This window comes from Bicyclus anynana, chromosome 8 (genome assembly GCF_947172395.1).
Source record: "Bicyclus anynana chromosome 8, ilBicAnyn1.1, whole genome shotgun sequence".
In the NCBI taxonomy this organism is placed as follows: domain Eukaryota; kingdom Metazoa; phylum Arthropoda; class Insecta; order Lepidoptera; family Nymphalidae; genus Bicyclus; species Bicyclus anynana.
The window spans coordinates 1,137,114-1,160,347 of record NC_069090.1 but is presented as its reverse complement, the minus strand read 5'-3'; the positions used below and the strand labels follow the sequence as shown (position 1 = coordinate 1,160,347).

Here is a 23,234-nt window from a genome sequence, read left to right as displayed (position 1 = left end):
ACATTGTAGCTGTTACGCATCAGTAAGAAACAGCTGGTTAGTAACAACTTTTATTGGCCTTGTTATTGATACAAGTTAGGAGAATGTTAGTTTATGAAAAGTTGTTATAACCAGATGTTTTTTTTTATTGTTGCCTAATTGATAGTTATACAACTTAACAGCCACAATGTCAAGAAGCCTATGTCCAGCAGTGGACGTCCATCGGCTGATAATGAAGATGATGATGACTTGCAAACTTTATAAAAAGACAAACTATATTAATAAAACCTAGTAAGTACTTTACTTACTTTTACAAACAAAAGTAATTATGTAAGTAAAGTACTTACTAGGTTTTATTAATATATAGAAAAGGAAGCCTATGCCACCTATTGCTAGCTAACAATACGAGTAGGTACTGAAAATAAAAACAACCACATTGTGTGGGTACACATAAAACTGAAATATTTATTTTCTGTGACAAAGACAATAATATTTTGTTTACAATTTTGGTAAATTCTTAATTTTAATAATATTTAATTATCTATAAACTTTACATACTTTATATTAATATTATTACATAATTAATAAAACACACGACATAGTTTCTATAACTATTTTTCTATTCTTATAAATTACAAAATAAAGTGCATGATTTTCTTTAAGCCTTTCCACCTTTTCAAATGAATATTAAATATGGTATCTGCTGGTAATAATCATCTAAGGATGAAAATTCAATATTGTTCTGTGTTATTTTCTTGCAGGTTTTCTTTACTTAATTTTTGTGACATTCGATACCTAGTTAAAAACGGCAAGTCTTTTGAAATTATGTCCCTTGGTTTTACTTATTGAAAGGTTGACATTGATGTCTATGATCAAAGAAAAATAGACAGAGTAATTCTGTGTATTTTCGTTATGTTAACAAAAAATAAACAAGGGCCGATATCACCACATTTTCTTGATGTTGGATAATCTGTTATAACCATTTTTATCACTTTCATACTTTAGGTATGTCAAAGGACAAAACTTATGAATATACCTACTTATGAAAAGAGGTGACTAAACTGACTCTTGGAATATTTTACCTGCATTACCTGACAAATGCTACTTTATTAATAAATTTGTTGCCGAATTATTGAGATTATTTAAAATTATGAATACATTAAAAAGTAAAATAAACAAAAGAAAAAATTATAACAACACTTATAAACTAACTCTGCCCAATATCTAACGTTAATAATAAATATATTACAACACAATATTTATAAAGTATATAATTATATTGTATTTTGATGGATTACTAATTATATTATCTATTCGATTTTTGTATGTAACAGATCTAAAATGTCACTGCAGTATTTTTAATTAAAGGAAAAAGGACAAACGGGGCTGTAACTTTAATGGGTGTTATAATATATTTCAAAATTTTTTCAAGCATTGCAAGTGAGGAAAAACATATTGTAAATTATAATCTATGATTAATTTTTAAAAACCGGTTTATTTTTATCAGGCTGTCTATCTTTTTCCTTTAGTCTTTCACTGGTACAAATTCTTTATACCAGTAACACAATAATTGTATCATGCAAAATTAATTTTTCGCAATGCTAAGACTCGTTACAAATAAGTCAAAGTAGGTAAGCGTGCTTCTGAACTTAGATTTGATCCAGCAGCTAATGTAAGGGCTAATGGTTAGATTTCTAAGTGTGTCACAGTCCCTTGACTGTATGTTATGAACATTACCCGGCAATAGAATTACATACAGCTATGTAGAAAGAAAGTATCTACAGCTTGGCAAGTTGTTGATGACACTCACTGTTGTTGTCGTTGATGACACTCCCATAATATGCGGGCGACGGGGGGAACGGACTGTGCGGGTGTGAATTCGAGCGCGCGGGGGGCAGAGGGAAGGACTCCCGGCCCGCGCGGACTATCGAGAGTGTTACGAAAGCATTTACCAAGCTATAATCCACAAAATTGGAGTTTGTAGAGCGCTCTGTCGTGCAAAACAACAAAAAATGGAGGGTAGAGTGTTAAATTGTAAACAATTAATAGTTTATTAGACTAAGAGGCTGTACAGACTACCTTAGTAATTAGTCGAGTACGAAAATTTTTGAATTTATCGCCTAAAAATCGTTCGTACTCGACTAAAATACTAAATAATAATAATTTAATATTTAGCCTATAGACCTGCAACAGCTAACAATTTTACACTCCAAACGTAAGCCACTTCTATATGTGAGCGTAAGAGTTAAGCTAATTAACCTCGCCGACACGCACAAAAGCGTACGTGTCGTAGCGTCATGGGCTCCCTTTTCGGGGCACATAAAACGGCTTAAGAATCCTGCGACTACACATTATCTATGTGTTATAAATCTATGGAATAGTTGATTTATTTTGATATTTCCGAGAAAAAGTGGCAACGCACGTAGAGGGCTTTTCGTCAGGTCTGGGCGAGGTTGTCTCTTGCATTCGTCAGATTTTTGTATAGAATAACAAAACAAAAAAAAATGATTTTTTCACTAATCGCTGCTTCTATATGTTATATTTCAAATCCTACATGGCGTTATTGTCAAACAGCGTTGATATGAAATGAGAAAATATTAAATTTAAATGTTTATTTGTTGAGGGTAGAAATAAAAGATAAAATCATGGTGCTACAGTGGCGCCTTCTTCAGTCAACACATTTTGACAGGAACTTTTCATAAAGCGTTACCTCTAATCTCCATATAACAAGACCTCTCAATTTAATGTAAAGTTTTTACTGACGGGTAATGCTATTAAATATTATTTAACTTTTAGTAAAGTAGGTACTAGAATTGGAATTTATATTACATCTATAAATTTATATTACAAAAAGATGTGCTAGTAAACGTTCTAGTTAAAAACATTGATATAATAAAATACAGTAATACTGTACATTTTTATAATTAACAATTTAAAGAACAAAATAATTTGTATACCATAATTCATTGTGGTCCGTCAACTCGACCAATTAATTAATTTTTAGTTCAAATGTTCTTAGGGTTTCTTCCCCTAATGCATCTATAATAACTAATTATTGCTTGAAGCTTTGTTTTTAATTGGTTCTCTTTTATATGCCTTTTAATTAAGAGAATTTATGGATATTCAATCTTTCATCCCACGTCAGTAGGGATGATTTTAACATAAATATACACTATAAAAAATAAATTGTCGTCTATACTTTTTTATTGCTTTAGTGTAAGAGGTAAATTAATTTATAAAGTAAATAAGATAATATTATTTTAATTTCGTGCATTTCTAAAAAAAAACTTCATAAAAGTAATGTAGGCAACAGACCTTCAGTTCAATACATGCAAAGCCATACTGTCTAAAGAAAATAGAATAACACAACTTTGTATAATATATTTAACACCTTTCACCTGAAAACTTACAAAATTCCACAAAAGAACTAATAAATACATAATTATTATTATTCACTATGGCTTTACTACATTCACAGTATATCAAAAAACCCTAAACCACCTAAACACCTAAGAATTTTGGCGTCCTCAAGATTTTTATTTTCTACACATCCTATCATTCGATGGAATGGAATACCAATCAGTGCCTAGAGATTAAAAAGCCTCTACACACTAGCGTGCGTGTCGCGAAAATCTATTAATTGTATCGAACCTTCAAGGTTTTTGACCAATTGGATAATTTTTTTTAAAACCTTGAAGGTTGGATACAATTAATTTAGTATCGTGGAGCGCTTGGGTATTCTTTCTATATAGCGAAAATCTATGTCATCACAAACTTGCTTTTTGATGACATAGATATAGACTTGATGATGAATGATTTTTTTTTTATTCTTTACAAGTTAGCCCTTGATTACTTACAATCTCACCTGATGGTAAGTGATGATGCAGTCTAAGATGGAAGCGGGCTAACTTATTAGGAGGAGGATGAAAATCCACACCCCTAATTGTTTCTACACGACATCGTACCGGAACGCTAAATCCACCTGATATTACAATCGATTATACACTGTTTTGGAAAATAATTTGTTTTTTGAAATCCAATCAATCAATCAATCAATTTATTTATTTATTCCTAGACATTTTAAATTTTCAGACATGTGCCCTTTTCTAAATTGCATATTAAACTAGAGCGACACTTTGCAGAACAAGCAAGGAACGGATCCTACATAAGAAGAACATGCATTTATTGTCAAAATGCACTAAATATGTTTGAAATGGAAGATAAGCAATTTTCTGAATGCGCCCGATTTAGCGAATAACCTAAAAACTTGACGTTTTAAAAATGCTTGCAAGTTAAGCTCAATTGAAATAAATTAATTTTGACTATGTCATTCCGCAACGCTTGTGTGTAGAATCTCTAAAACTCTATCTAACTTTGCTATATCAAACTTTCAATACTTCTTGTATCTACTGATTATAATCTATGTGTCTATTATAAAAACACTACCCTCCTTTTGGTGCAGGCGGGTAATTCACCTGATATTACAATCGATTGCACAAAACCGATTTGTTAACAAAATGATATAATCAATATTGGAAAATCGATTTTCCTTAATCAATATAAACATTGATTACAAAATCATAAAAACTCTCCTTCACAGGCGTTCCTTTGTTCTAAAATGAACGTGCAATAGCTGAGTAAATGATTAATGTATTTCATTTATCAACCCATATTTGGCTCACTGCTGAGCTCGAGTCTCCTCTTAGGCCAATAGTCCACCACACTGGCCCAATGCGGATTGGTAGACTTCACACACGCAGAGCATTAAGAAAAATCTCTGGTATGCAGGTTTCCTCACGATGCTTTTCCTTCACCATTTGATGTCTCAAATGATACTGATATTTAATTTCTTAATATAACTGAAAAGTTGGAGGTACATGCCCCGGACCAGATTCAAACCTGCACCCTCCAGTATCTGAGGCAGAGGTCATATCCACTGGGTTTTAACGGCTCATTATTTAATTTATTTATCTATACAAATATTATAAAGAGGAAATATTTGATTGTTTGTGAGTGGAAAAGGCTCCAATACTACTGAACCAATTTGAAAAATTATTTCACTGTTGGGAAGCTGCACTGTCCCCGAATGCTATAGGCTATATTATATCCCCGTATTCCTACGGGAACGTAAGAAATACTCGGTTGGAACCGCTAACTTTTTACTAAAAGACTCTTAGTATAACAATAAAAAGTTAATTCAGAAATTAAAGTCTATTTCTCTTCACTTGGTCGCATGCTAGGCCCACAGAAAATTGTTGAAGCACCTGTGAAGAAGAGCCGAATAGTCCAAGATCCATATTAGAAACGACCTTCACCCATCTGTTTAATGGATGAAAATTACTATTTAAAATTTTGTATGTTAAAAAATACATTTTTATTAAAATAAAAAAAAAAACATACTTTTAATAAGCCAATTATTGAACCAGATCCTTATTTATACATCATATTATCCTCTCCATAAACTTGTATACAGGGGTATACCTGGAGACGATGTTGTATTGGCCGGAGGCCATTTCATTTTGATATAACTTTAATAAAACATTTTTCATCCATTAAACAGATGGGTGAAGGTCGTTTCTAATACGAATCTCCTACTATAATATCAAAAAATTTACTCAGTATCAGATTGGTCCTTTTTCTTCCTCTTTCCCTTAGGATGCACCTTGTACATATGCTTGCGGAGGTCCTTCAGCTTGAGGTACTTGCAGGGGCACTGCTTGCACACAAACTTGAAGTCCTCCGGGTTGCCATGGTTACGCATCGCGTGCCGGTCGCGGATCGCTTCGGAGATGAAGGAGCGGTGGCACGTCGCGCACTCGAAGGGTTTTGATGTGCTGTGGGACTGGGGGACAAATAAAAACCAATATAGTTGTGTGATACCTTTGTCTCCACTTCCAAAGCAATAAGGTAGTTGATTCGTACCAAATTTAATATAAACAATATAATTTCCTGTAGTAAATGGAATAAGGGTCCGAAATATATCGATATCAATTAATAAAAGTTAAGGATTTCTTATGTTCCAAGATCAGTTATTATGAGTAGGGTGTTCTGTAATTAATGGATAAAACGCAAATAATAGATACACCATTTGAATAGTTTTCCAATAATCCCTAGGGTGACCAAGTTATATTTTTATTTAGGATTTTTCAAAATTTTCTATCTTTAATCTGCTCTGCTGCTATTGATCGTAGCGTGATGAAAAGTATACTATAACCTGCCCAAGAGTATGAAGAATAATTGTACCAAGTTTCGTTAAAATCCGTCAAGTAGTTTTTGTTTCTATAACGAACATACAGACAGACAAACAAAAATTTTACAGATTGCATTTTTGTCATCAGTATCGATCACTGATAATTATTTTGGAAATATATTTCATGTACAGAATTGATCGCTCTATGGATATAGAACATAGATATATCTAAACTTGGATTCCTCAGAAAATTTTGTTAGTGAATTTGATACAAGTCCTTATGTAGGTAGCTGGTACTATGTCCATCATAGTCTGAGGTATCAGATGATGATGACAATGAAATGAACTACTGCAAATGTTAGCACTTACGACTTTCAAGTGTCTCTTCAGGCTGGAGTTGGTGCCGAAGCTGGTGTTGCAGATCTCGCACAGGTACGGACGCTCGTTGCGGTGCGTGCGCTCGTGGACCTGACCGACAATAGCATTTTGCTTTACTTTCGTGGCAGATTTATATTTTATCGGTTTTGTTTAAAGCAAACATTCCTGATAGTAACCAGAAGATCTCTATTCACTCTTGAAGTCTGTAGGAGACTAATATTCCGAAGGACCATAGTATAAAAGTGAATAAATATTATGACCTAACAAATGAACTAAAACTAAAAATTTAATATGTGGTTAGACTGTACTCTGTAGAAGTAGACGGCCTCCGTGGCGCAGTGGTATGCGCGGTGGATTTACAAGACGGAGGTCCTGGGTTCGATCCCCGGCTGGGCCGATTGAGGTTTTCTTAATTGGTCATGGTCTGGCTGGTGGGAGGCTTCGGCCGTGGCTAGTTACCACCCTACCGACAAAGACGTACCGCCAAGCGATTTAGCGTTCCTGTACGATGTCGTGTAAAAACCGAAGTTCATCCTCCTCCTAACATGTTAGCCCGCTTCCATCTTAGACTACATCATCACTTACCATCAGGTATGATTGTAGTCAAGGGCTAACTTGTAAAGAAAAAAAAAAAAAAAGTAAGTGCGAGAGGATTTTCAGAAAATCTCTCTACAACTTGCTTAAAGACCTTGGCCTCTCTTGTATTGTAGCTAATTCTAAATTAGAACAGCTATCCAAAGCTGCTCTAAAAGGATTTTACCAAATTTGGCTAGGCAGGGAGAACAACACGAGCAGAGTAGGATCGTGTTAATCGATTGTCAAATCCCTTAACCCTACATCCTGTAGTCACAAGTTCGGGACTCTGCTCGGAGTTCTTCTTCACGCGATTGACCCAGCACCCGGTGAATCCATGGATTGCTAAGTTTGTCACTCATACTCCACTTAACTTACAAAGACGAAATTTGGCAGCGAATAAAGACGTCTAAGACAGACAGTTCCGAAGATGAAGACAAGTTAAAGGCGGTAGCAGGGGAGGCATGGACAAGGAAGGCGTTGAACCGACCCAAATGGAAGGAAATGGAGGAGGCCTTTGCCAAAGTTGGGCAAACAGACAAAGTTATTGGTGTCACTTTAAATGAAATAATTTGTTAAATATGTACCTACGTCTGAATAAAGGCTATTATTATTATTATACATGCATTCTACTCTCACGCCCGGTACAAAATAAATATATATAAAAGCCAAATTATTATTATTATTATTATTAAAGACGTCTAAGAGGTCTAAACTGGTACTACAACATGGTGTTTTGTAGACTGAAACATTTCAGTCTAGCCGTGCCAGATTAGATCAGTGTTGTCACCTGTAGGCTGTAGGACTCGAAGAACCCTTTCCCGCAGTAGGTGCAGCGGAAGGTGGCGCCGCGCAGCGCGCGCTCGTGCGTCTTCGCGTGCACGTTCAACAACATCGCCGAGCCGAACTTCTTGGGGCACTGCGGGCACGCGTGCGTCTTCTCCTGCGATTACAACATCACGTTCATCATACAAGTCACAGTCAGCCTGGTCCCGTCTTAGATTGCATCATCATTTACCATCAGGTTTTTTTTTTTTTTTATTCTTTACAAGTTAGCCCTTGACTACAGTCTCACCTGATGGTAAGTGATGATGCAGTCTAAGATGGAAGCGGGCTAACTTGTTAGGAGGAGGATGAAAATCCACACCCCTTTCGGTTTCTACACGGCATCGTACCCGAACGCTAAATCGCTCAGCGGTACGTCTTTGCCAGTAGGGTGGTAATTAACCACGGCCGAAGCCTCCCACAAGCCAGACATGGACAAATTAAGAAAATCTCAATCTGCCCAGCCGGGGATCGAACCCAGGACCTCCGTCTTGTAAATCCACCGCGCATACCACTGCGCCACGGAGGCCGTCAGGTGAGATTGTAGTCAAGGGCTAACTTTTAAGGAATAAACAATAGGTTTATTGCCACTTTATAAATTACTAGTTGACGCCGCGCGATTTCCCCCGCGTGTTTCCTGTACCCGTAGGAATATGGGGATAATATATAGTCTATAGCCTTCCTTGATAAATGGGCTACCTAACACTGAAAGAATTTTTCAAATCGGACCAGTAGTTCCTGAGATTAGCGCGTTCAATCAAACAAACAAATTCTTCAGCTTTATAATATTAGTATAGATAGCAGACGCCACACGGTTTCTACATAATACATTGATAAAATATAGCCAATAGTACCTAGTGTAGCTCAGCCCCAACAGCAAAATAATTTTTCTAAATTGGTTCAGTAGTTTTGGAGCCTTTTACTTGAACCACATTGAAACAATTGCATTCGTAAACTTAGGCAAATACATCCTTGACAGAGATGAACCGAACCCAGCTCGGCTGGGCAGCTTTAGGTTTAGTGCCTGAAGACGAAAATCATCAAACAGTGCGTGTTGCCAGTGATGACCAATGGATCTGACACTTGGTCGCTAACTATGGGACTTATTAGAAGGCTTAAAGTCACTCAGCGGGCGATGGAGCGAGCTATGCTTGGAGTTTCTCTGTGTGATTGAATCAGAAAAAGAGAAGATTCGCAGATGAACCATAGTCACTGACCTAGCTTAGCGAGTCGCGAAGCGCGTTCTGAAGTAGCAATGGGCAAGCCACATATAGTTCGATGAGCCGATGTTGATGTTGTGGATGTTGAGGTCCCAAGGTGTTGAAATGGTGACCCCGCACCAGTAAACGCAGTGTTGGTCGAGCGCCCGCTAGATGGACCATGGATCAAGCGGGTTGCAGGAAGCCGCTGATGCTGGCGGCTCGAGATCGTTGTGCTTGGAGATCCATGCAAGAGGCCTATGTCCGGCAGTGGACGTCCATCTGCTGATAATGATGATGACACCTTGACGCCTAGCACGTGTGCGTCGCCATGTGCGTGCGGAGCGCCATCCAGCCCAGCACGGTCTTGCCGCAGCTCTTGCGTCGGGACACAACACACAGTATAGTTACCAGATGCGTGTCGCGGTGCTTGGCCAGCGAGTGCGGGTGCTTGAACCGCTTGGGGCAGCTGTCGCACTGGTAGCCCGACTCGCACGTGTGCGTCGCCATGTGCGTGCGGAGCGCCATCCAGCCCAGCACGGTCTTGCCGCAGATTTTGCAGTCGCGCATGCGGGTAGGGTGATATCTACAACAAAAGGACAACATTTAATGTCAAGTCATGGCAGATGGCCTGATGGCTTATGATAGTACTGTCTGTGTATATTGGATATAAGAAATTATACTAAGGCATCATAGTTTGTTCTTGAAAGATTACTGCACAAACATAAATTCAGAGTGACTGTTGGCCCGCTACCTAAGTGTGTTGCTTTAGTTTTTATGTTTTATACTATGAAACTTCGCTTCTTTAAGGTATCCCTTGACAGCACTGAAATCTATTAATGATTGAATCTCAAACTATACTTTCTGTTTGTATAGTTATGCTATATTGAGAGGAAACCTAACAAATCAGTATGATAATTTAGCCCATCAACACTTTTTAACGGATGACAAAAACAAACTATGTACTAGTGCAAAAACAAACTTGAGGTAAGTGAAATAGTGCAAATGAACCCACCTTTGTCTATGATTCTTCAGACTAGCCTTGGCAAAAAACACTTTATCGCAATCCCTACAGTTAAACTTCCTTCCTGGAGCGCTTATGTCACTAACTTCCTGCATGTTCATCCTCTCTATCACTCTAGCTTCTTTCTTCAACTGTTTTCTCATTTCCTTTTCTCTTTGCAATTCCATTCTCTTCTCGTTGGTTAGCCCGAAGCTGTGCCATTTTGTATGAATGAGAAACCTCTTTGGTTGATTGAAGTAAAGACTGCAGTGGGGGCATTCGAAATATGCACCTTCTATTGCTGCTCCTAAAACACATTGAAAACCCCATTAATATGTACTATGTAATTAAAAAGACCTGTGATAGCCCAGTGGATATGACCTCTGCCTCAGATTCCGGAGGGTGTGGGTTCGAATACTGTCTGGGGCATGCACTTCCAAATTTTCAGTTGTGTGCATTTTAAGAAATTAAATATCACATGTCTCAAACTGAGAAGGAAAAACATTGTGAGGAAGCCTGTATACCACAGAAGTGTGCCAATCGGCATTGGGCCAGCGTGGTGGACTATTGACCTAATCCCTCTCTTCTGAGAAGACACTCGAGCTCAGCAGTGAGCGAAATATGGTTTGATAATGATAGATTAAGAAGATTCAAGCATACACTGTTCACTGTTTTATACTACACTAGCGGACGCCCGCGACTTCGTCCGCGTAAATTTCGATGTCCTATCACTTCCCTATCCTACCCGTACCTCTACCCTATCACTACCCTACCTCTACCCCTACCCTACCACTACCCTAAACCCGGCCCTAAACCTACCCTACCCCTACACTACCCCTACGCTTCCCTACCCGTACCCTACCCTACCCTGTAACTTCTCTATCTTACTCCTACCCTTAGCAAGATCGGTCCAGTCCTTCGCGAGTGGTGGTATGACCAAGAGAAATAGAGACTTCTATGCTAATATTATAAAGAGGTAAAGTTCGTGTGGTTGTAGGAGGTAATCTCTGGATCTACTGGATCCCAATAGAAAGCTACGTTATTTGCGAGTGTCATAGGCTATGTTTGATCCCCATATTCACATGGGAACGGGAACTACGTAAATGAAAGCGCCGGGCGTGATATAGCGGAATATCTACGTCTTTTAGAAATTTGGTATTATCTCCGAAACTATTTAAGTAATTAACATACTGTAAAGGGCAAATCTTATCTTCATAATATCCTTGTGATTATTAAATAATTTATTTTAATAAGGATTAAAGTTTAGTTGTATAAATAATGACGTAAACCTAAGTATATAAAATTAATAATTTTTAAAACACAAAAGGTACTATATCTGCTAATATATAGAAGATAGATATATGGTGTCGCGGACTTTTTTGTAGAACTTTTAAAGATACATAAAGCCTCCATACATTAATTTCAATTATACACAATAGTTAAGGCAGCGCATGCGAATAAGTCTTTTTAAGAGGATTTTCAGTCCGACCTGTATGACTAAAACTGTGACAACTTGGCTAATATATATGATAGCAATATAAAATATAGCCTATAGCACTCCCCGATAATGTAGCATTCTACTGGTGAAAGAATTTTTAAAATCGGACCAGTAGTTCCGAAGATTACCCCATTTAAAAAATGTGACAAACTTACAAACTTACAAACTTTACCTCTTTATAATATTAGTATAGAAGTATAGACTAGCAGAGCCGTGGTTTCACTTGCTTAGTTCCAGTTCCTATGGGAATACAAGGTAAAATAGCTTTCTATTGGTTACCTCTTTTATAATATTAGTATAGATTAAGATTATCAAAATTAATGGAACATAGTATTCTGACTTATTTTTGACATGGCTACTTTCCCAATGTATGGTTAAAAAGATGTGGGCACACTGAACAAAGGAGATTCATCTATAAAACAACTATATACAACATTGCTATAATATAATATAGCCATATTGTATAAAGTTATATAGTTGTATATGGCTAAGCTTCATACATACATATGGTTATTCAGAAAAGTATGAAATAAAATGTAATTTACCATTCCTGATGACCTCCTTGGCAACAGTGACACTGGTCTCAGCTTCAATGATGTCTTGACTAACTGTATCCTCGCTTTGCACTCCAAACACATCTCTGTAGAATGGGTTCAAATGTTCCATGTCCACTAAACTTGGCACCACCTCCACCTTCACAACAATATTGTCATCTATTTTTTCTTCTTTTTTAATATCATTTATATTTATCAAATCTTCTGGTTTGATGTCTTCTTCTTCTGATGAAGATTCTTCACTCTCTGATTTTACATTGTCTTTTACGGTTACATCAGTTTTATTTACTTCCTTTTCAATTTGATTGGTTTTGTGGTTGACTTCAGATTCATTGTTAAGATTATCTGTTTCAGATTCTGTGTCATCTGATGGGTTTTTATCATCCATTTCCATTTCGTCGTCAATTGCATTGTCGTCCAATTCATTGCTGGTGTTTGCGTTGGAGTCATCTGTTTTGTCACAATTTGACAAATTGTCAACACTGGAGTCACCTTCACCAGTTGTGTTGCTATTGTTTATGTCACTTTTATTTAAACTCTCAGTTTCCATGTCTTTTACTTCAGATTTTTCTTTTTGTTCATTTTGCTGAGCTTCTGTTGTTTTGCTCTGGGTGAGGTTACTTTTTCTAGAGTTTGATGAATGTGAAAGTATGTTCTCTATCATTTTGACTGTGTTCTCCAAACTGCGACGTCTGGAGTCTTGGTCTTTATAAAATCTCAAATCAGAGTTAATGTTTTGGTAACTGGTCACTAACTTTTCAGGTTGTTGAGGTTTTGATAAACTCTTTTCTAAATTCTGTGGACTTGGATCTTCACCCTTGTACGATCTTAGCTCGGAGCTAACTTTTGTTGAGTTGGTGCTTAAATTAATTTCATTTTGAGGAAATTTGAGTAATGTATCAACAGCAGCTGGTGGATTTGGCTTAGGCTCACTAAGATATCGATGTGCATCAGTGGTATTTGAGAAACTTGCATTTGAAGTCTCAGGTTTTTGTGTTTTAGACATCAATATGGCTTCTAAATTTTGTGACCTGGATTCTTTGTCCTTATAATATCTGAGATCTGAACTGATGCTGGGAAAAGATGTATTTAAATTTTCAGATTGAGGTTTAGTCAGTATCTTTTCTAAATTCTGAGACAGTCTCTCCTGATCTTTATACATTCTTAAGTCAGCAGTGACACTTGGGAAATTTGTGTTTAAGTTGTTGGGCTGCTGAAACTTGGGCAACAAATCGTTGCTCTGAGGCCTCATCTCTTGATCCTTATAGAATCTGTCTGCACTTAAATTCTGGTAGTTACTGTTCAAGGTACTTTGTTTCAGTGACTTTGATAAGTCTAACTCACTTTCTCCATATCTATTGTCTAATCCCAGTTGAGGCTTGATACTGGTACTGTAGTCATAGTATGGATGTTTGTCTTTTGATCTCTGTAGCTGCACACTTAAATCATTAGTTATATTTACACTACCACTATCATGCTTTTGAGGGATCACAGATTTTGTAATGGAAGTGTCTAGGTATGGTCGGCTGAAGTTGTGCATTTTGTGTTTATTGCTCAAGTCTATTTGTTCAGAATAGTGCGGAGGCGCTGTTCGCTCCTTCGAGATATTCGGATCAACAAACTGCCTGACATCATCAGACTTAGTTTTGGAACTCAAATCTAGGTTGTAGTCAGCGTACGGACGGTAACTAGGGTTTAGATTGTAGTGGTAGTTGACATCCATACCCATTTGTTTGTGGAACGCCTTGGTGTGCACCTGTGGTACATTCAGCATGCTCTTTGTGAAGCTTTGTTCGCTCACGTCTGGCTTGCCGTATTGAGGAAACCCCAACATGGAATGTTCACCCTGCATGTTCAAATTCATAGGTAACATGTTGTTCTGCCAGCTGTCGTGAATCGAGTTCTGCGGTAGCGGATTTTGTTGAAAGCCAACATGGTGAAAATTTTGAAATGGGCTCAATCCTGCGTTCATATTCAACCCGTAGGTCGGATAATCGGGTAAATTGAAGTGCGGGTTCGCCATCTGAGGCGACTGTTGTGGTATTTTCGCTAAATTATTTATGTTATTCCCAATATTCATCCTTCCACTCACAGAGGTCATGTTAGTTTGCGGATTCACATTCACTGGCACGTCGTTCGGCCCGAAAGGGCCCGTATTATGTAACATAATTAAAAACACTCACTTATACGGATTTCTCATCTTAAAATATATAAAATGAGTTGATTTTTACAATATAAACAGCTCTTACGAGAGCCATTTTGACATTTTCATTCGATTACTTTGGTAATCAAATAACGCCTGTCGAAAAATATAAACCGTCCAAAAAAAGAAGTATCGAATACCCTATATACATTCTACTCTATGGTATCGAATAAGCCCTCTTTCAGTCTTAGACCATTTAAATAACAGGACCTGCCTCGCTAACCGTTACCCCTCTGGCAAAGATCAAAAATCTATGATCTAACGCGTATATAAAAACTGTTGCTATAGAATCGATGTTTCATTGTTGTATTCGTTTTCGTCGTGTAAAGAGCTCCCTAAAAATGCCGGTTTGTGAGTTAAATGGCATAAAAAACGGCCAAAAACTTGTAGTTTAGTATAGGAGTAACGTTTCATTTGAAAGTATTTAAACCTTAATTTTATCAAATTTGTAATAAAAACAATTTATAAAAAGAATCGATTCTTTTGACGAAACAGCCAAACATCGATCAGTAATCTAATAATCTGTGGGCGTCATCTTACGGCGCTTTTATACAAATATGAATGTGAAAGCGAAATAGAATTGAAACTATTGTGAGTGTTATGTTTAATAAAGTTAATTAATTATGATACACGACTAAAACTCAAGTGATACAACGTCGAAGTATACTCGACTAATTTAAAACCCATACGCAGTTCTGATCGTGGCGCGTTGCAAAAACCAGCTTATGACTAAGGGCCCTGTAAAGAAAGATAATATTTTGTCTTTTAAATTTGATTAATGTTTTCGACATTGAAGTTCAATGGGCTAAAGAAAGTTTGACAAGTATACACGTTATTCCAAAACGAGTGCTTTTATGTATTTAGTATTTATTTTTTTTGTATTTAGTAAAACTAAATGAAGTAAAACTTCTTTAGCACTCCCTCTCAGTCTCAACGGCAGTTCGGCTGGCCTTAGTACACTTTTCGGAATACAAGTACATTTACCAGCTTACTTCCAAACTCAAGGGAGCGTAAATTTATTACAAAATATTTTGTCCTCTTCTAACTCATGACATTTTTGGGACCGTGCAGTGACGTGCATTTCACGTATAATGTAGGTCACAGACTCCTTTAATCTCTAATAGGTATCTTTTTAATTTAGGCGGTTTATAAGACCATAAATATTTTTAAATTTTTAGACTTACCGGAGGAATTGTGGCAGTTCTATTGTCTATGGTGCTAATTTACATTTTTTTGTGATTTTCTTTTCTTATTTTAGTTTAGTAATCAAGTAATCAATCTGTGGTGGATCTGTGTTGTGAGTGCGATACTGTGTGTAATTTTTATTTTTTAAGTATTTCCCTAATTATAAATGAAATCCTAGAACGTATGGAATACATTAACTGGCATTAACTATGGGAGTAATGTAGCTACGGTTGAGTATTTCCAATAGAACCCACAACTACTGCGTTAATATGGCGTTGAGCGCTGTAGCGGAAGAGTATTTTCGGTCCATGAATCCAATAGCATCCAAAATTCATGAAGACATCACAGAGGCTAAAAATGCGTATGAAAATATTTGGGATACACTTACTGAAAATGAAAAGGTAAAAAAGAAACAATTTTCCTCTTCATATAATGAAATTTAATTGATAAATTAAAATTTTGTAGGTACATAAATCAAGTAATTAATAATGTTAATAAAACTTATTATAAATAAAATATTAATTCATTTCTTTTGTCTTCACTAAGATAAAAAGAATACATAAATATTCTTTGTAACTTTTAAAATTATTTAGTATGTTTTTAATTATTTTATCTAATTACATTAATTAAACAAATATTGAAAAAATTACGTGTTTTATAATAGTTTGCTTTTCTAACAAGATTTTTTTAATGTTACTGCTATTTCATGTGATATTTTTTTAAATTATAAATATTTTTTTGTTACAGGCAGAAATAATAAACGAGTCCATAATCAAACCTGAGATAGTTTTAAAATATGCTTTGCTGGACTCATTAGATTTCGATATAAATGATCCACCTGTTCGTAAAGACAATTTGATGTCATTCTTTGGTCGCGAACACGGTTTGCGAATCATTCAAGATGAGAACACATCTTACAGAGATGAACACTCTGCACCTTTCCTCTACCAGACCAAGAGCCAACTCAACTTGTGTGTGTTGAGCGAACACAGAGTATCCAAAGATGTTAAATGTACATCTCCACCGCCGATTATGACCGAGCTAGCTCTCTCCCACTCTAAAGTAGTGAATGAACTGAAAAATGCACTCAAATCTCATGAATTGAAGAGCACTTACAAAGAGAAAGACTCTCATGACAGAGATGTTATATCGCCTACAGGTTTCATAAGTAAATTCATGGGTAATTTCAAGGCTAAAGATGAAGAGAGAGAGTGTTTAGTGCCAATACTGCCCCCTACACAAATTGTGGCGTCTTCCGAGAACTTCTTCAGAACAAATTTCAAGAGTCCACAGAATGAGAGCAAGTTTGATAAAGATTATAGGAGCAGTGTGGCGAAATCCAGCAGTGGTGAGTATCTATTTATACTGATATTTGGTGGTGTGCACATTTTTATGACCAGGGTAAGCATGAGGTATTAAAATTTTAAATAATACATCATCATTTACAACCCATTGACTCATGTTTAGCATTAAAGTGTTTTTCAGATACCATAAGTACGGTGACAATTGCCTTATGACATTCATAATACATACTATTATTGTGAATCGTGGCAAACTTTCAAGAGTGAAACGAACTGTCTCTGTATGATATCTAAAAAAACACTATAGTCACCTGTTAGAATTAGAAAGGTTATGCTAATAGTCCACCACACTAGACTTCACACACATAGAGAATTCCAAAAATTCTCCCAGGATCCCACAAGTGTGACAAATGATATTTAATTTCTTAAAATGCACAATACTAAAAATTTAGAGGTGCATGCCCCTGACTGGATTTGAACCTGCAAATTGGAGGCAGAGGTCATATCCACTGGGCTATCTTGGCTATTTAAATAATACATTATACTACTTTAACATTTATGGTTATGGTCTCATCGGGGATTTACTTAATACAAAGAACAAGATATATGCACATATAATCTAATGTAATAAATATAAGCTTGTACATACTCTGTAAGTATATTAACATAGATTACAATAGCTTATGAGGATGGCACTATACCAAGAGATTTACTCTGTTCTTCACATAAATGAGAAATCTATATTCTATTGTCTATACAAATATTATAAAGAGGTGAAGTTTGTGGTATTGTAAGGGGTAATCCCTAGATCTACTAAAAATCCCTAAAAAGCCATGTTACTTGTGAGTATCATAGGCTATATTTTGTTCCCATATTCTCACAGAGTTCTGATGGCTAGTTTTCTAATTTAATGAAGACCATATCAACCTATATTATATTAGAAATGTTATTTAAAAATATGCTGCAATCAATCAATTACAAAATATATTGTCTGGTAATTCAATTTGCAAATGAGCCTTCCATAGAACAACAATGTTAGTAAATACCTAAGTTGGTGTTTAATAAAGTTATAATCTACTAGAAAACGCCACACGGTTTTACCTGCGAAGTTCCCATTCCCATGGGAATACAGAGATTTAAATATACCACATGTTATTTGCTGTAATGTAGCTTTCCATAGGTAAATTAATTTTAAAAATCGGTTTGTTAGTTTGAGACCCTATTTGTAACAAACAAACAAACAATCAGATTTACTTCTCTATAATAATAGTTTCTAACTAAACATATATTGAAGAGTCTTGCTTTAAAACAATTCTGTGTGCTTCCTAATCTTACGATATTTTCCTGTTGAATCATCCATTGCCATCATTTGCCCTAGATGTACAGGGTGTCCCGTAATTATTTATAGTCTGGCAAGTGCGTTGATAACACTCCCATGATATGCGGGCGACAGGGGGAAAGACTGCGCGGGTGTGAAATGCGGCGACAGGGGGAAAGACTGCGCGGGTGTGAAATGCGGCGACAGGGGGAAAGACTGCGCGGGTGTGAAATGCGTGCGTGCGGGGAAGTGACGTGCATCAGTCGTGGGTTTTTCACTACACACCCCCCGGCACGCGCGGCATCGGCGCCAAGCTATAAAACTAAATTGAATTAGGTGGTGTATCTACATTAGGGTTTTATCCATTAAATAGGGGGCAAGCTGTATATTTGTAGTTTTGTTTTATAATGTAATATATGTAACACAGAATCAAACTTGGATACATCCGCCAATTCGCCAGAGGGGTTACGAGCAGTAGGTATTCCGACCGCGTCCTATTCTAATTGCGATGAGCAATTATAATGCAGCGTGCGTTAGTCACGGCGAGTTGTATCGATGTTTACCAGCACACACTGCGCGCGCTCTGCATTCCATTGTTAGATAAACGTTAAATAAGCACTTTGTTATCATGCAATGTAACCAATTAGTAGTTCCACCAAGGCACCAACTGTGGCTCTTGGGCGGCTGGTCTGCCAACTAGCGACGAATCCTGGAATAACAACCCACTCTTGACTCGACGTCGAGATCCGCTTGCCCATGCGTTCCATGGTCCTGCAACACCTTAGTCCAGGTCGAATCCTGAAATAACCCCCATAATGCCACTTGCCGACCGGAGAGATCTGATAATCCAGTTATCAACCCATATTCGGCTCTGCTGAGCTCGAGTCTCCTCTCAGAACGACAGAGTTAGTCCAATAGTCAACCACGCTGGCCCATTGCGGATTGGCAGATTTGACACACGCAGAGAATTAAGAAAATTCTCTGTCATGCAGGTTACCTCACAATGTTTTCCTTCACCATTTGAGACACGTGATATTTAACTTCTTAAAATGCACACAACTGAAAAGTTGGAGGTGCATGCTACGGACCGGATTCGAACCTACACTCTAAAAACGGATACGGAGGCAGAGGTCATATTCACTGGGCTATCACGATAATCCAGTAGCAAAACTATATCCAGTGGCAGAACTAGGCCTCGTACTAAAAGGGCTCTCGCGACGTCTTGTTTGGGCGGCTTTTATCTTCAAAGACTTCTACGAGTACCGTCAAGTTGACGGAAGTTATCTTTAACAATGTTAACATGCAATGTAACTAATTAGTAGGTTCGCCAATCGCCATCTGTGATAAGCTGGTCTGCCAACAAGCGAGGAATCCTGGAATAGCTTCCATCTTGGCGGTTGGCGACCGGAGAGAAGGTCTGATAGAGGAGGACTATGCCCAATGAGGGGTCCTTACTAGTTAAATAGATTTTATTAATTAGAAATAAGACTAACTTACTAACATACTAAACTTAAAACAGATACACTAACAATATACTAACATGGAAAAAAAAAATTAAAACTGTTACTCTTATTAATTGAAAAACTTGTTTAATGTAATAAAGTAAGAAATAATAAAGGCTTTGAAAAAAAATAAATCTCCAAATATTTTTTTTTATCGTTTTAGGAGTGAAAGCTTAACAAACAAACTTACATTCGCTTTTATAACATTATCTAGTTAGCATATCGTAACCAAGATCGTTTACACCTACTCTTGACACAGTTACGTGTACAGTAATGAGTAATACAATGGCTTCAATGGCTTACAGCGCTTACATTACAAAGCTAACAAAACTTCGTTTCTCGGTAACTTTATCACCACGGGCCGTTATTTAATTAGCCTCGGTCACTGCCTATCACAGTTTAATCACTGTCATTGTTACGGACTTAGAGCCTGCTTAGTCAGACCTACCTCATTTATGAAGGCTGGAATCTAAAAAAGAAAAAACCTTGCTGAGTCTGTTGTGGGCTCTTCTCTGTACAAGGCGCTTTAGAACCATTGTAACTATAATTTCAAGTTTTCGACTAATTGTTATCACCGTTATGTAATAATACTATTACTTGACGCTTCGAAAGTGCTTGTAAACTAATTATAATTGATAATTGAAATAAATGAATTTTGATTTGATTTATTAAATTTTCGTCAGCCCATGCTCCTATCATGGACTTTGTTGAGTTTTCACTGTGATAGCTTTGGAAGCTAGTTTAGTTTTAGTCAAACACGACCTCATCTTGCATAAAAAATGTTATTTATGCAAACCTAACCTTTTTTTATTCTTTACAAGTTATGCCCTTTGCCCTACAATTTCACCTGTTTGTAACTGATGATACAAACTTAGATGAAAGCGGGCTAACTTGTTAGGAGGAGGATGAAAATCCATACCCCTTTCGGTTTCTACACGGTGGATTATTTCGGAGGCCGTCAAAAGCTATGTTAAGCTGATAATGTAGCTTTTTATATTCAATCGTACTACTTACGAATGGTAGGGCCTTGGGCTGACGAACTTTCAGCCTTCATAAAATGAAGTAGGGCTGGCTAATGCAGGCTGCCTTTCTATTAGTCACTACGTTACTCATTGTTAGTAAAATTGGGACGTCTGTGTTTTAGCAGTAAGGCACGGACACCCAGTTGATATTTGGAATAGTTATGTAAACCGTCACTTTTGTTTTTTTAAACTAATATTATAAAGAAGAAAGGTTTGATTGTTTGTTTGTACGTTTTGAATAGCCTCAGGAACTACTGAACCGATTTGAAAAATTCTTTCACTGTTAGGAAGCTACACTATCCCCGAGTGTTATAGGCTATATTTTATCCCCGTATTCCTACGGGAACTGGAACCACGCGGCGTCTGCTAGTGTATTTATATAAAATTAGTCGGCCCTCGGTTTCAAAACTCGCGTAGTTTACGTTCTCGTGGGAATACGGGGATAAAATATATAGTCTGTGACACTCGCAAATAACGTAGCTTCGTGTAAAAAAAATAAAATTCACATTAATTTATAATTATTAGTTAGAGAATCGTGTTATGCTATTTACCCACGTTGAACTGTAAAGTAATAAACCGATTTTAATGAAGTTTTGTACACTGTGACTTTGTGCAATTTGTTATAACTTCAATATTGTTTATGTAATAATAACCAGTGCCCAGTAAAACCAACTGTGGTTCGTGTTGAAGCATGGTTAGGCTTAATTTAAATATGTATTTTTTTAGAATATATATATATATATATATATATATATATATATATATTACGGTGTATATATATATATATATATATATATATATACACCGCGCTACGTTATTCGTCTTAAACCAAAATCCCACATAATGTACCCAATGTCTATTATCCATCAGTGTTATTAAAAAAAAAAACAAAGTACAATTCAAGGAGTTACAATTGTAATAAACTTTCAAAAATCGATTATTTTAACACATCCTGTATTTTCAAACATCTACCTACCTCCTCGCCGCAGTCACGTCGGCAGCCCGTCGGTCCCTTTGAGCTTTGAGGTCATTCACTTTAACCTATTTCTTTAAATTAAATTTTATTTTATTTACGGGTGTTAACCCGTACTAGACCTGTGTCGATCGCGATTGATCGAATCTCTGATACCCGATCAGTACTTGTGCGTGAGCGAGTGACGCGGCCGTCAGCGCCTCAAATAATCTGCGAACGATTTTTGTTCACCACACTGAATTGGACTTGTAACAATTATCTGGATCGAATACTCGTCGGTCAGTCGTACAACATCACTCTACAGAATAGCAACCTAAAATCCGATCAGTTCGGAATTTTAACGGCCTTCGTGGCGCAGTGGTGTGCGCGGTGGATTTACAAGACGGAGGTCCTGGGTTCGAACCTCGGTTGGGCCGATTGGGGTTTTGGTCCAGGCCTGGCTGGTGGGAGACTTCGATCGTGGCTCGTTACCACCCTACCGACAAAGACGTACCGCCAAGCCGTGGATTCAAATACTCCCCCTAATAAGTTAGTCCGTTTCCATTTCAGATTGCATAATCACTTACTACACTACCGTCAGGTGAAATTGTAGTCGATGGATAACTTGTAACGAATAAAAAAAGAATTCAAATTCATGTCCTACAAATATTCAGTTTAAGACTCAAGTAACTACATACTTTAAGTCGAGTCGTAACGATACACAAAACACGACCCGAATGATCGAATTATTAAGACCCAACCAATCACCTTGCGTTATAAGAAACGATCGAAAGATACATTTCTTACCTGTACCTATTTTTTGACATTGCCGACAATAGTTACGGGTTAGGCGGCGAGCGGCGTTATCAAAAAGGAAACCGCAAAAGACTAGGGCTTGCTATTTTTTAAAATATCGGATTCTCGATATATCGATAATTTCAAAATAAATTTTTCGGCTAAATGAAAACTTTTAACAATTAAGTATTTATTAAACTTCACTATTTTTTATGTAACTAAATTGACAAGTAAATTAATACGATTAAACATGTTTAAAGTTTTGTCTGAGGGTAAAGTAGTGTATACTATCTGAATACATTACGTTTTACTTATTTCAGTGACATTTTCGATAAAATGCAATTAAATAAACTAAAATATGAAAAACGTAATAAAGTATAAATAAAGTAAAGTAGATTATGTTTGATAATGTTTTAGTTTAAATAATTTGCGAGGGATATAAAAAATTAAAACTTGTTAAAAATATCTAGTATCGATATCTACGTTTCAATATCGAACTATCGATATATCGTCCATAAAAATATTAGTAATGAATACTTATCGCTATTAAGTGAGAATGTCGATATTTTGATATATCGATATTTTATTAACAGCCCTAGTAAAGACACTGCCGCCGACTAGGTGTATCAAAAATAGTAGGTATGTAGGTATTAAACAACAAAATTTCTGAAACTAGGTTAAAGTTCATTAACCTCTTCTTTCCAAACAGAATGAAACAGGATGTTCTGAAGTTTTTTCATCAATTTTAATTTTTTTT

General features: G+C 36.6%; 2 protein-coding genes across 2 annotated transcripts in view; one reads left to right on the top strand and one right to left on the bottom strand.

Annotated features, from left to right (window-relative positions):
• Positions 1–415: 415 nt before the first annotated feature.
• On the bottom strand, positions 416–14,498 carry LOC112050360 (zinc finger protein 37 homolog). The gene is made up of 6 exons (XM_052883178.1): positions 12,191–14,498; positions 10,160–10,454; positions 9,556–9,730; positions 7,911–8,063; positions 6,539–6,637; positions 416–5,821 (listed from the first exon to the last, which is right to left on the bottom strand). Exons 1-6 carry the CDS (start codon positions 14,364–14,366, stop codon positions 5,591–5,593), a joined length of 3,129 nt encoding a protein of 1,042 aa, XP_052739138.1. The 5' UTR covers positions 14,367–14,498; the 3' UTR covers positions 416–5,590.
• Positions 14,499–15,656: 1,158 nt separating this feature from the next.
• LOC112050369 (uncharacterized protein C1orf198 homolog) overlaps positions 15,657–23,234 on the top strand; it is a 9,646-nt gene continuing 2,068 nt past the window's right edge. The window contains exons 1-2 of the mRNA XM_052883177.1: positions 15,657–15,988; positions 16,335–16,935. Of these exons, the coding sequence (XP_052739137.1) occupies positions 15,857–15,988; positions 16,335–16,935 (733 nt within the window). The 5' untranslated portion in view covers positions 15,657–15,856. The remainder of the gene's footprint in view (positions 15,989–16,334; positions 16,936–23,234) is intronic.